General features: G+C 39.6%; 1 protein-coding gene across 1 annotated transcript in view; it reads left to right on the top strand.

Moving 5' to 3' along the window:
* LOC110518098 (NLR family CARD domain-containing protein 3-like) overlaps positions 1-14,250 on the top strand; it is a 188,342-nt gene that overhangs the window by 18,145 nt on the left and 155,947 nt on the right. The window contains exons 3-6 of the mRNA XM_036939571.1: positions 874-1,059; positions 8,577-8,693; positions 8,993-9,077; positions 9,176-9,404. Coding sequence (XP_036795466.1) covers positions 890-1,059; positions 8,577-8,693; positions 8,993-9,077; positions 9,176-9,404 — 601 coding nt within the window. The 5' untranslated portion in view covers positions 874-889. The remainder of the gene's footprint in view (positions 1-873; positions 1,060-8,576; positions 8,694-8,992; positions 9,078-9,175; positions 9,405-14,250) is intronic.

The raw sequence follows: 14,250 nt of genomic DNA, 5'->3' as shown, positions 1-14,250 counted from the left end.
ATCTTACTTGATGCAAATAAACTTTCTGAATGGATCAATAATTTCCCCCTCAGATCAATCATGTCCGTTTTAGCCCTTCTGTCTACATTCTCAGATACATTTAAAAAATAACAGATTGAAAGACAATAAATAACCTACTTTTAACAAATAAAAATAATTGTGAGACATGGCCTTGTGTTGCTGTACTGTCTATAACTACCTTAACAAACAGTGACTTGTTATTATTGTTATTATTGTTGCTGTACTGTCTATAACTACCTTAACAAACAGTGACTTATTATTATTACTGTTATTATTATTATTATTATTATTATTGTTATTATTATTATTGTTGTTGCTGTACTGTCTATAACTACCTTAACAAACAGTGACTTATTATTATTATTATTATTATTATTATTGTTATTATTATTATTATTATTATTATTATTATTGTTATTATTATTATTATTATTATTATTATTGTTGCTGTACTGTCTAGAACTACCTTAACAAACAGTGACTTATTATTATTACTGACAGTTACCATGGAGATGAAATGTCACAACTACATATTCATGTGATGCATTAAATCACCTGACTGTTTCTATGTCTGTTAGTAAATGTTTTATAAGAGATAATTAATAAATGAAAACAATTGACATTCAATAATTACTGTGTTAACCACAACCAACATGTTGTATCTCTGTTTAGTTGTCACTGTGTTAACCACAACCAACATGTTGGATCTCTGTTTAGTTGTCACTGTGTTAACCACAACCAACATGTTGTATCTCTGTTTAGTTGTCACTGTGTTAACCACAACCAAGATGTTGGATCTCTGTTTAGTTGTCACTGTGTTAACCACAACCAACATGTTGGATCTCTGTTTAGGGGCCAGTGCTCTAAAATGAGTCTCTCTGGGGAGAGAGAGGAGGGGGACCCTGCCTCTAAAATGAGTGTCTCTGGGGAGAGAGAGGAGGGGGGCCCTGCCTCTAAAATTAGTCTCTCTGGGGAGAGAGAGGGGGGATCTGCCTCTAAAATTAGTCTCTATGGTGAACATGACACCAAAGCTAAGAGGTGAGATGACACTTTTTGATATCATTATTGTGAGTTTATTTCCAAAATTTTTAAAATCAGAAATGGTTGCTTCAATATTACTGTTCTCAGATTTTTTATTAATAGATTTTAGATTTTATATGTATATATATATATATTTATTTTTTGCCAAATGCCATAAATCCATTGTTTTCCTGGAATATATGTATATATATATGTATGTGTATTTGACTGTATTATGAGCTTGGATAAGAGCATCTGCTAAATCAGGGGTTCTCAATCCGGGGTCTGTGGAGGTACTGCAGGGGTTCTCAATCCGGGGTCTGTGGAGGTACTGCAGGGGTTCTCAATCCGGGGTCTGTGGAGGTACTGCAGGGGTTCTCAATCCGGGGTCTGGGGAGGTACTGCAGGGGTTCTCAATCCGGGGTCTGTGGAGGTACTGCAGGGGTTCTCAATCCGGGGTCTGTGGAGGTACTGCAGGGGTTCTCAATCCGGGGTCTGTGGAGGTACTGCAGGGGTTCCACGACACCCTGACTGTACTCGATGCAATGTAAGAGATTTGATAGAATTTTAACATGACGAAACCACTTTGCCTACTCTTAATTATTGCCTAATATAATGTAATGCATATTTTTTAACCAATTGTGATCGTTGATACAAACATAATTTGGACATTATTACCGTTGTATCAACACACTCTTCACACCCGTTTAACAACTCTAAATATCTTTGGCATAGTAGTCATCAAGTCCCTTGCCAATAATGTTATAAGCAACATCCTATCCTCCCTCTCAAATCAAATTCCATGTTTAACATTTCTTGCTGATAAAAACTAGTTCATTGAATCTACCATAGAGCCAAGTTTCATAACATGACCTTATTCCCCTAGTCATGAAGTCATCGTGAAAAAACAGGCCTTATTTTAGGTCATTCTTCTTCCTGCCAGCTCCTATTAGTTCTATTGAGCTCCGTGGAATCAACTCACCTTCTGAACGTTCTATTCCCAGCTCATTGTTCTGCGTCACCCTGCCAGCTCCTATTAGTTCTATTGAGCACCGTGGAATCAACTCACCTTCTGAACATTCTATTCCCAGCTCATTGTCCTGCATCACAATGGCAGCTTCACTATTTTATCAATCACACCTGCCTACGTTTACCTTGGGTTCATTACTAAGCTGATTACTGCTATTTTATGAGCGCCAACCCTGTATGCTGAAGTACACGTTGTGCTGACCCACAGTACTAAACGTTAAACATTTTGTGGTCATGGTTAACCATATTTATTTTCAGAAAAGGTATACAACCTAAACAATACACATATCCCTGTCCTCTTTTTCAAGACGTGGCCTATTTAAAAAGCCAGAAGACATTTTTTATTACGAAATAACATAATACTTTTTTTGAGTTCTTGTCATTTCTAAATGGCTGCTGGGTAATTTGATATGCATCGAAATCTTCATTTGAAGGCATCAAATTGAGCGAATGCTGCGCAGTTTCACTGAGTTGCAAACCAAATGGAAAGACCTAGCTCATTGATTTGTAGATCTGACGCAGGTGCTACCTCAGGTTATGAGCCTAGCAGTTTTCGCGAATGAGTTATGTAGTACCTACAGAAGGCCACAGGGAGGAGCAAGAGAGTTATAAACCAATACTGTTTCTTGCCTTAAAACCCCTAAACCTAAAAATCTATCAAATGTATTTATAAAGCCCTTTTTACATCAGCAGATGTCACAATGTGCTATATGGAAAATCTAACCCTACGTAATACCTATTTAAGCCTTAACCATGAAACCCTAACCCTAATTCTAGGGAAGGGAACTAGAACTCTTTTAGAAACTGTTTTAGTGATAATATTATGTTAGTAAATACAATTATGGTACTAATTATAGTACTAAATAGCATTTTGATTATTTTGTTCATCTAAACCTGTCTCAGCATTTTAGTGTTTTTGTTTTGTTATTTTATTATATTTATTATTGCAACACTTGATAAACGAGACACATTAGTTTTATTTTTCAAATGCGGTTTGAAATGTGTGACCTAGTAACTTCAATGTGAAAGTCTAGGAATTGGCGTGGGATGGGTGGGGTGGGGCAGGTTAGCCTTTCTGATCTCCCCATCCCGGATCCGGGATCGTGAATACAGACTCAAGCTCATTACCATAACGCAACGTTAACTATTCATGAAAATCGCAAATGAAATGAAATAAATATGCTAGCTCTCAAGCTTAGCCTTTTGTTAACAACACTGTCATCTCAGATTTTCAAAATATGCTTCTCAACCATTGCAAAACAAGCATTTGTGTAACAGTATTGATGGCTAACGTAGCATTTAGCATTAGCATTCAGCTGGCAACATTTACACAAAAAAACAGAAAAGCATTCAAATAAAATCATTTACCTTTGAAGAACTTCAGATGTTTTCAATGAGGAGACTCTCAGATAGCAAATGTTCCGTTTTTCCTGAAAGATTATTTGTTTAGGACAAATCGCTCCGTTTTCTGCGTCATGTTTAGCTATGAAAAAACCCCTGTATCCAGGATTGTGTAAATCTATCAGCAAGCTCATTAGCATAACACAACGTTAACTATTTATGAAAATCGCAAATGAAATGAAATAAATATGCCATCTCTCAAGCTTAGCCTTTTGTAAACAACACTGTCATCTCAGATTTTCAAAATATGCTTCTCAACCATAGGAAAACAATAATTTGTGTAAAAGTAGCTAGCTAGCGTTAGCATTTCGCGTTAGCATTTAGCGTTAGCATTAGCGTTAGCATCCAGCACGCAACATTAACAAAAACATAAAAGCCTTCAAATAAAATCATTTACCTTTGAAGAACTTCTGATGTTTTCAATGAGGATACTCTCAGTTAGATAGCAGATGCTCAGTTTTTCCAAAAAGATTCCTTGTGTATTAGAAATAGCTCCTTTTATACATCACATTTGGCTACCAAAAAAAATCTGAAAATTCAGTCCTCAAAACGCGAACTTTTTTCCAAATTAACTCCATAATATCGACTGAAAACATGGCAAACGTTGTTTAGAATCAATCATCAAGGTGTTTTTCACACATCTCTTCATTGATACATCGTTCTTGGACACATGCTTTCTCCCCTGAATCAAATGGTAAAGTAGAAGCAGCTGGCAATTGCGCACCGAATTCGACGCAGGACACCAGGCGGACACTTGGAAAATGTAGTCTCTTATGGTCAATCTTCCAATGATATGCCTACAAATACGTCACAATGCTGCTAAGACCTTGGGCGAACGACAGAAAGTGTAGGCTCATTCGTTGCGCAATCACAGCCATATAAGGAGAGAATGGAAAACAGAGCTTCAGAAATTCTGCTAATTCCTGGGTGATGCATCATCTTGGTTTCGCCTGTAGAATGAGTTCTGGGGCACTTACAGACAAAATCTTTGCAGATTCTGAAACTTCAGAGTGTTTTCTTTAAGAATATGCATAGTCGAGCATCTTTTCGTGACAAAATATCGCGCTTAAAACGGGAACGTTTTTTATCCAAAAATGAAATAGCGCCCCTAGAGCTCTAACAGGTTAGAGACTGAACTAAGAAATTAACAAGAAAAATACACTTTATTTCTCAGCTGCCTCACCAATGTCTGTTCATCCAATTATTACCTTTTAATTGCTAAATATTTCCAATAGATGGCAGCATAAGACCATGAAGCATCAGTTATAGTCTACAAGCAGCAATATGATGGACCATGAAGCATCAGTTATAGGCTACAAGCAGCAATATGATGGACCATGAAGCATCAGTTATAGGCTACAAGCAGCAATATGATGGACCATGAAGCATCAGTTATAGGCTACAAGCAGCAATATGATGGACCATGAAGCATCAGTTATAGGCTACAAGCAGCAATATGATGGACCATGAAGCATCAGTTATAGGCTACAAGCAGCAATATGATGGACCATGAAGCATCAGTTATAGTCTACAAGCAGCAATATGATGGACCATGAAGCATCAGTTATAGTCTACAAGCAGCAATATGATGGACCATGAAGCATCAGTTATAGGCTACAAGCAGCAATATGATGGACCATGAAGCATCAGTTATAGGCTACAAGCAGCAATATGATGGACCATGAAGCATCAGTTATAGTCTACAAGCAGCAATATGATGGACCATGAAGCATCAGTTATAGGCTACAAGCAGCAATATGATGGACCATGAAGCATCAGTTATAGGCTACAAGCAGCAATATGATGGACCATGAAGCATCAGTTATAGTCTACAAGCAGCAATATGATGGACCATGAAGCATCAGTTATAGTCTACAAGCAGCAATATGATGGACCATGAAGCATCAGTTATAGTCTACAAGCAGCAATATGATGGACCATGAAGCATCAGTTATAGGCTACAAGCAGCAATATGATGGACCATGAAGCATCAGTTATAGTCTACAAGCAGCAATATGATGGACCATGAAGCATCAGTTATAGGCTACAAGCAGCAATATGATGGACCACCGTCTTCATCCACCACCAGAATACAGTCCATCAAATCAGAGAGCCTGTTGTCCGGACCTTTTGGCTGTCTCTATGGGGGTACCACAGAGTTCATTTCTCGGGCCGACTCTTTTCTCTGTATATATCAACGATGTCGCTCTTGCTGCGGGCGATTCCATGATTCACCTCTACGAAGACGACACTATTCTGTATCCATCTGGCCCTTCTCTGGACACTGTGTTAACAACCTCTAGAGGAGCTTCAATACAACTCTCCTTCTGTGGCCACCAGAAAACCAGTCTTAAACGCGAAATGCTTTACAACCGATTGCTGCCTGCACCCGCCCGCCCGCCTAGCATCACTACTCTGGATGGTTTTTGACTATGAATATGTGGACAACTACAAATAGGTGTCTGACTAGACTGTAAACTCTCCTTCTAGACTCATATTAAGTATCTCCAATCCAAAATTACGTCTAGATTCGGCATCCTATTTCGCAACAAAGCCTCCTTCACTCATGCTGCCAAACATACCCTCGTAAAACTGACTATCCTACCAATCCTTGACTTCGGCCATGTCATTTACAAAATAGCCTCCAACACTCTACTCAGCAATGTGGATACAGTCTATCACAGTGCAATCTGGAGTGATAGATGTGCAGATGATGATGTGCAAGTAGAAAGACTGGTGTGCAAAAGAGCAGAAAAGTAAATAAAAACAATATGGGGATGAGGTAGGTTGATTGGGTGGGCTATTTACAGATGGGCTGTGTACAGCTGCAGCGATCGGTAAGCTGCTCAGATAGCTGAAGCTTAAAGTTAGTGAGGGAGATTTTCAGCGATTTTTACAATTCGTTCCAGTCATTGGCAGCAGGGAACTGGAAGGAAAAGTGGCCAAAGGAGGAGTTGGCTTTGGGGATGACCAGTGAAATATACCTGCTGGAGCGCGTGTTGTTATGGTGACCAGTGAGCTGAGATAAGGCGGAGCTTTACATAGCAAAGCCTTATAGATGACCTGGAGTCAGTGGGTCTGGTGACGAATATGTAGCGAGGGCCAGCCGTTTAGAGCATACAGTTCGCAGTGGAGGGTGGTATATGGGGCTGTGGTGACAAAAAGGATTGGGCTTCTATCACTCCAGTTTTAATTTGCTAAATTGTAATAACTTTGCTACTATGGCCAATTTATTGCTTTACCTCCTCATGCCATTTCCACACTGTATATAGACTTTTCTATTGTGTTGTGTTATTGACTGTACGTTTGTTTATTCCATGTGTAACTCTGTGTTGTTGTTTGTGTCGCACTGCTTTGCTTTATCTTGGTCAGGTCGCAGTTGTAAATGAGAACTTGTTCTCAACTGGCCTACCTGGTTAAATAAAGGTGTTCTCAACTGGCCTACCTGGTTAAATAAAGGTGAAATAAAATTAAAAAATAAAATAACGTTTTCTAGCTCTCAAATTATATTCAATGTAAAAAACATCATATCAAATGTTACTACATTGAGCCTTTCGGTCACATTTGGCTGTATAAAACCAGCATTACTTCTGAATTCTCTGAGAGTGAGGCAGATATATATTATTACTGTATAAAACCAGCATTACTTCTGAATTCTCTGAGAGTGAGGCAGATATATATCATTACTGTATAAAACCAGCATTACTTCTGAATTCTCTGAGAGTGAGGCAGATATATATCATTACTGTATAAAACCAGCATTACTTCTGAATTCTCTGAGAGTGAGGCAGATATGTATTATTACTGTATAAAACCTAGCAGTACTTCTGAATTCTCTGAGAGTGAGGCAGATATGTATTATTACTGTATAAAACCAGCATTACTTCTGAATTCTCTGAGAGTGAGGCAGATATATATTATTACTGTATAAAACCAGCATTACTTCTGAATTCTCTGAGAGTGAGGCAGATATGTATTATTACTGTATAAAACCAGCATTACTTCTGAATTCTCTGAGAGTGAGGCAGATATATATTATTACTGTATAAAACCTAGCAGTACTTCTGAATTCTCTGAGAGTGAGGCAGATATATATTATTACTGTATAAAACCTAGCAGTACTACTGAATTCTCTGAGAGTGAGGCAGATATATATTATTACTGTATAAAACCTAGCAGTACTACTGATTTCTCTGAGAGTGAGGCAGATATATATTATTACTGTATAAAACCAGCATTACTTCTGAATTCTCTGAGAGTGAGGCAGATATATATTATTACTGTATAAAACCAGCATTACTTCTGAATTCTCTGAGAGTGAGGCAGATATATATTATTACTGTATAAAACCAGCATTACTTCTGAATTCTCTGAGAGTGAGGCAGATATATATTATTACTGTATAAAACCTAGCAGTACTTCTGAATTCTCTGAGAGTGAGGCAGATATATATTATTACTGTATAAAACCAGCATTACTTCTGAATTCTCTGAGAGTGAGGCAGATATATATTATTACTGTATAAAACCTAGCAGTACTTCTGAATTCTCTGAGAGTGAGGCAGATATATATTATTACTGTATAAAACCAGCATTACTTCTGAATTCTCTGAGAGTGAGGCAGATATATATTATTACTGTATAAAACCTAGCAGTACTTCTGAATTCTCTGAGAGTGAGGCAGATATATATTATTACTGTGTAAAACCTAGCAGTACTACTGATTTCACTGAGAGTGAGACAGATATATATCATTACTGTATAAAACCTAGCAGTACTACTGATTTCTCTGAGAGTGAGACAGATATATATTATTACAGTATAAAACCTAGCAGTACTACTGATTGTGAGACAGAGTTAGCATTTAGCAAAATAAACATGATTATTTTTGTCTCTGAAATGAAAGACTTTAAACATGTCATTGAACGACATGTAATGATTAGAAAAAGAAACATCTAATTCATAATTTCTATAAACAATAAAAGCTCATTTACAAACATTTTTGAAAAGTGACATATAGCGTTTTGGAATGAAACTCTTCTTATGTTTCCCCATTAGAGCTCAGAGTAGATGAGAGATGTAATGTTTGTCTCTGTTGTGTTGAAGACCAATCAAGCAGGAGAGACCAGCCTCCCCTGTTTCCAGCTGTGTGTCCATGAAGAGTGACAAGTCTATGGGTGAACCTATATACTTTAGAGAGGGAGACTTTTCTACTGAACAAAGGTAAGAAGAACTCATGGGTCCTGGTCAGTGAGTTAAACAACACTGTCTCTAGTCATTTCTCCTCTCCCATTTTCCCATTTATTGTTGTTGTTTTCATTCTCCATAGACTAATCATTATGCCCATTTTCATAGTCCTAAAACAATATTAAACAAACACAACATTCTCTCCCTTTGTGTGTGTGTGTGTGTGTGTGTGTGTGTGTGTGTGTGTGTGTGTGTGTGTGTGTGTGTGTGTGTGTGTGTGTGTGTGTGTGTGTACTCCCTGGATGAGGAGATGTAATCTCATGTTTTGTCCACAGAAACCAACAGGAGAGATCAGAGTCAGAGAATCTCAGTGTTCAGTCTTCCCAGAGTCATCAAACAGAACTGGCCTCCATATTCAGTGTATGCCTCAAGTAAATTTGATTTGTCAATCATTCATTAAAGTCTTCATGAAAAAGTATTTATTATTTTGCTTAACTTAGTTACTTGATTTATTTCAGTTGCTTGAAGAGAAAATTATGACATTTGTGAAAAACGAGCTGAAGATGTTCAAGAGGATTCTTAGTGCAGAACTCCCAGAAGGCTTTAAGAGACAGAAGCAGGATAAGGAAGTGGTGGATGCTGAAGATGAGAAGCAGGAGAGCAATGCCAGAGAGGGGGCTCTGAAGATCACACTGCACGTCCTGAGGAAAATGAACCAGAAGGAGCTTGCTGACACACTGGAGAAATGTAAGATCTGTCTGCCTCATGTTGAATGCTGTTTTATAACATTTAAAAGCTGTAGCTAAAGTACAGCTAAAGTAGCTGTGTAACTCAATGATATTGTAGCAGCCTTAACACAACACCTAGTGACCTCATCAAGTAGCAGCAGGGATGTGTTGTGTTGGTAAATTTAGAGAGAGAGAGACAACATCAATAATACCAATAATAATATAATCAGTCACACCAGTCTGTAATGCATTATGAAAACATTTACACATTTATAGTCAGTTAAGAGAATAAATTATTATAATGTAAATCTTTATAACAGTCCTACAATAATGTAGACATTAAAACAGACATAATATTGATGCGTAATATGAATAAGCCTGTTAGGTTCTAATTCTTCAGAGTAAATAACTCACAGACACTAGAGGAGCTTAACCAAGTTTCTTCCCAGAGGGTCATTACAGCTGTAATTCAGACTACATCAAAATAACATTTCACACAGCACTGATATTTAACCGTTCCTCATAGGCTGAGTCTCCTCCTACACATCTGTACAAACATCGTTCTTTACTGCTAGGCAGGACACTAGTGATACAGGTCATGAACTTTAATTTCTCCCTTAAGCAGACCTGACCTGACCTCAACCTCCCTCCATCACTAATCTATGGTTCTCTCCCCTTATCAATGCCTGCCACATGTAATCACTTCCCTGCACCAACACATTCTAAGCTTCATTACACACACTATATACCTTCCTCCTATAACCATTACCTTCTGGTGTAGACCCTCCACTCTATACCTTCCTCCTACAGATACCCATTAACTTCTGGTGTAGACCCTCCACTATATACCCTCCTCCTATAATCATTACCTTCTAGTGTAGACCCTCTACTATATACCTTCCTCCTACAGATAACCATTACCTTCTGGTGTAGACCCTCCATTATATACCCTCCTCCTATACCCATTACCTTCTGGTGTAGACCCTCCACTATGTACCTTCCTCCTATACCCATTACCTGCTGGTGTAGACCCTCCACTATATACCTTCCTCCTTTAACCATTCACTTCTGGTGTATACCCTCCACTATATACCTTCCTCCTATAACCATTACCTTCTGGTGTAGACCTTCCACTATATACCTTCCTCCTATACCCATTACCTTCTGGTGTAGACCCTCTACTATATACCTTCCTCCTACAGATATCCATTACCTTCTGGTGTAGACCCTCCAATATATACCTCCCTCCTATAACCATTAACTTCTGGTGTAGACCCTCCACTATATACCTTCCTCCTATAACCATTAACTTCTGGTGTAGACCCTCTACTATATACCTTCCTCCCACAGATACCCATTACCTTCTGGTGTAGACCCTCCACTAGATACCTTCCTCCTATACCCATTACCTTCTGGTGTAGACCCTCCACTATATACCCTCCTATAACCATTACCTTCTGGTGTAGACCCTCCACTATATACCTTCCTCCTACAGATACCCATTACCTTCTGGTGTAGACCCTCTACTATATACCTTCCTCCTACAGATACTCATTACCTTCTGGTGTAGACCCTCCACTATATACCCTCCTATAACCATTACCTTCTGGTGTAGACCCTCCACTATATACCTTCCTCCTACAGATACCCAGTACCTTCTGGTGTAGACCCTCTACTATATACCTTCCTCCTACAGATACTCATTACCTTCTGGTGTAGACCCTCTACTATATACCTTCCTCCCACAGATACCCATTACCTTCTGGTGTAGACCCTCCACTAGATACCTTCCTCCTATACCCATTACCTTCTGGTGTAGACCCTCCACTATATACCCTCCTATAACCATTACCTTCTGGTGTAGACCCTCCACTATATACCTTCCTCCTACAGATACCCATTACCTTCTGGTGTAGACCCTCCACTATATACCCTCCTCCTATAACCATTACCTTCTAGTGTAGACCCTCTACTATATACCTTCCTCCTACAGATAACCATTACCTTCTGGTGTAGACCCTCCACTATATACCTTCCTCCTACAGATACCCATTACCTTCTGGTGTAGACCCTCCACTATATACCCTCCTCCTATACCCATTACCTTCTGGTGTAGACCCTCCACTATATACCTTCCTCCTATAACCATTCACTTCTGATGTATACCCTCCACTATATTTCTTCCTCCTATAACCATTACTTTCTGGTGTAGACCCTCCACTATATACCTTCCTCCTATAACCATTACCTTCTGGTGTAGACCCTCCACTATATACCTTCCTCCTATAACCATTAACTTCTGGTGTAGACCCTCCACTATATACCTTCCTCCTACAGATACCCATTACCTTCTGGTGTAGACCCTCTACTCTATACCTTCCTCCTACAGATACCCATTAACTTCTGGTGTAGACCCTCCACTATATACCCTCCTCCTATAACCATTACCTTCTAGTGTAGACCCTCTACTATATACCTTCCTCCTACAGATAACCATTACCTTCTGGTGTAGACCCTCCACTATATACCCTCCTCCTATACCCATTACCTTCTGGTGTAGACCCTCCACTATATACCTACCTCCTATAAACATTACCTAATGGTGTAGACCCTCCACTATGTACCTTCCTCCTATACCCATTACCTGCTGGTGTAGACCCTCCACTATATACCTTCCTCCTTTAACCATTCACTTCTGGTGTATACCCTCCACTATATACCTTCCTCCTATAACCATTACCTTCTGGTGTAGACCTTCCACTATATACCTTCCTCCTATACCCATTACCTTCTGGTGTAGACCCTCTACTATATACCTTCCTCCATCAGATATCCATTACCTTCTGGTGTAGACCCTCCACTATATACCTTCCTCCTATAACCATTACCTTCTGGTGTAGACCCTCCACTATATACCTTCCTCCTATAACCATTAACTTCTGGTGTAGACCATCCACTATATACCTTCCTCCTATAACCATTAACTTCTGGTGTAGATCCTCCACTATATACCTTCCTCCTATAACCATTAACTTCTGGTGTAGACCCTCCACTATATACCTTCCTCCTACAGATACCCATTACCTTCTGGTGTAGACCCTCCACTATATACCTTCCTCCTACAGAGACCCATTACCTTCTGGTGTAGACCCTCTACTATATACCTTCCTCCCACAGATACCCATTACCTTCTGGTGTAGACCCTCCACTATATACCTTCCTGCTATACCCATTACCTTCTGGTGTGGACCCTCCACTATATACCCTCCTATAACCATTACCTTCTGGTGTAGACCCTCTACTATATACCTTCCTCCTACAGATACTCATTAACTTCTGGTGCAGACCCTCCACTATATACCTTCCTCCTACTGATACCCATTACCTTCTGGTGTAGACCCTCCACTATATACCCTCCTCCTATAACCATTACCTTCTAGTGTAGACCCTCTACTATATACCTTCCTCCTACAGATAACCATTACCTTCTGGTGTAGACCCTCCACTATATACCTTCCTCCTACAGATACCCATTACCTTCTGGTGTAGACCCTCCACTATATACCCTCCTCCTATACCCATTACCTTCTGGTGTAGACCCTCCACTATATACCTTCCTCCTACAACCATTACCTAATGGTGTAGACCCTCCACTATCTACCTTCCTCCTATACCCATTACCTGCTGGTGTAGACACTCCACCATATACCTTCCTCCTATAACCATTCACTTCTGATGTATACCCTCCACTATATATCTTCCTCCTATATCCATTACTTTCTGGTGTAGACCTTCCACTATATACCTTCCTCCTATAACCATTACCTTCTGGTGTAGACCCTCTACTATATACCTTCCTCCCACAGATACCCATTACCTTCTGGTGTAGACCCTCCACTATATACCCTCCTCCTATAACCATTACCTTCCAGTGTAGACCCTCTACTATATACCTTCCTCCTACAGATAACCCTTACCTTCTGGTGTAGACCCTCCACTGTATACCTTCCTCCTACAGATACCCATTACCTTCTGGTGTAGACCCTCCACTATATACCCTCCTCCTATACCCATTACCTTCTGGTGTAGACCCTCCACTATATACCTTCCTCCTATAACCATTACCTAATGGTGTAGACCCTCCACTATCTACCTTCCTCCTATACCAATTACTTTCTGGTGTAGACCTTCCACTATATACCTTCCTCCTATAACCATTACCTTCTGGTGTAGACCCTCTACTATATACCTTCCTCCTACAGATAACCACTACCTAATGGTGTAGACCCTCCACTATATACCTTCCTCCTATACCCATTACCTGCTGGTGTAGACCCTCCACTATATACCTTCCTCCTATAACCATTCACTTCTGGTGTATACCCTCCTCTATATACCTTCCTCCTATAACCATTACCTTCTGGTGTAGACCTTCCACTATATACCTTCCTCCTATACCCATTATCTTCTGGTGTAGACCCTCTACTATATACCTTCCTCCTACAGATACCCATTACCTTCTGGTGTAGACCCTCCACTATATTCCTTCCTCCTATAACCATTACCTTCTGGTGTAGACCCTCCACTATATACCTTCCTCCTATAACCATTCACTTCTGGTGTAGACCCTCCACTATATACCTTCCTCCTACAGATACCCATTACCTTCTGGTGTAGACCCTCCACTATATACCCTCCTCCTATACCCATTACCTTCTGGTGTAGACCCTCCACTATATACCTTCCTCCTACAACCATTACCTAATGGTGTAGACCCTCCACTATCTACCTTCCTCCTATACCCATTACCTGCTGGTGTAGACACTCCACCATATACCTTCCTCCTATAACCATTCACTTCTGAT

The sequence above is a fragment of the Oncorhynchus mykiss genome, chromosome 12 (genome assembly GCF_013265735.2).
Source record: "Oncorhynchus mykiss isolate Arlee chromosome 12, USDA_OmykA_1.1, whole genome shotgun sequence".
NCBI classification, from domain to species: domain Eukaryota; kingdom Metazoa; phylum Chordata; class Actinopteri; order Salmoniformes; family Salmonidae; genus Oncorhynchus; species Oncorhynchus mykiss.
This window is presented reverse-complemented; position numbering and strand designations above follow the sequence as displayed.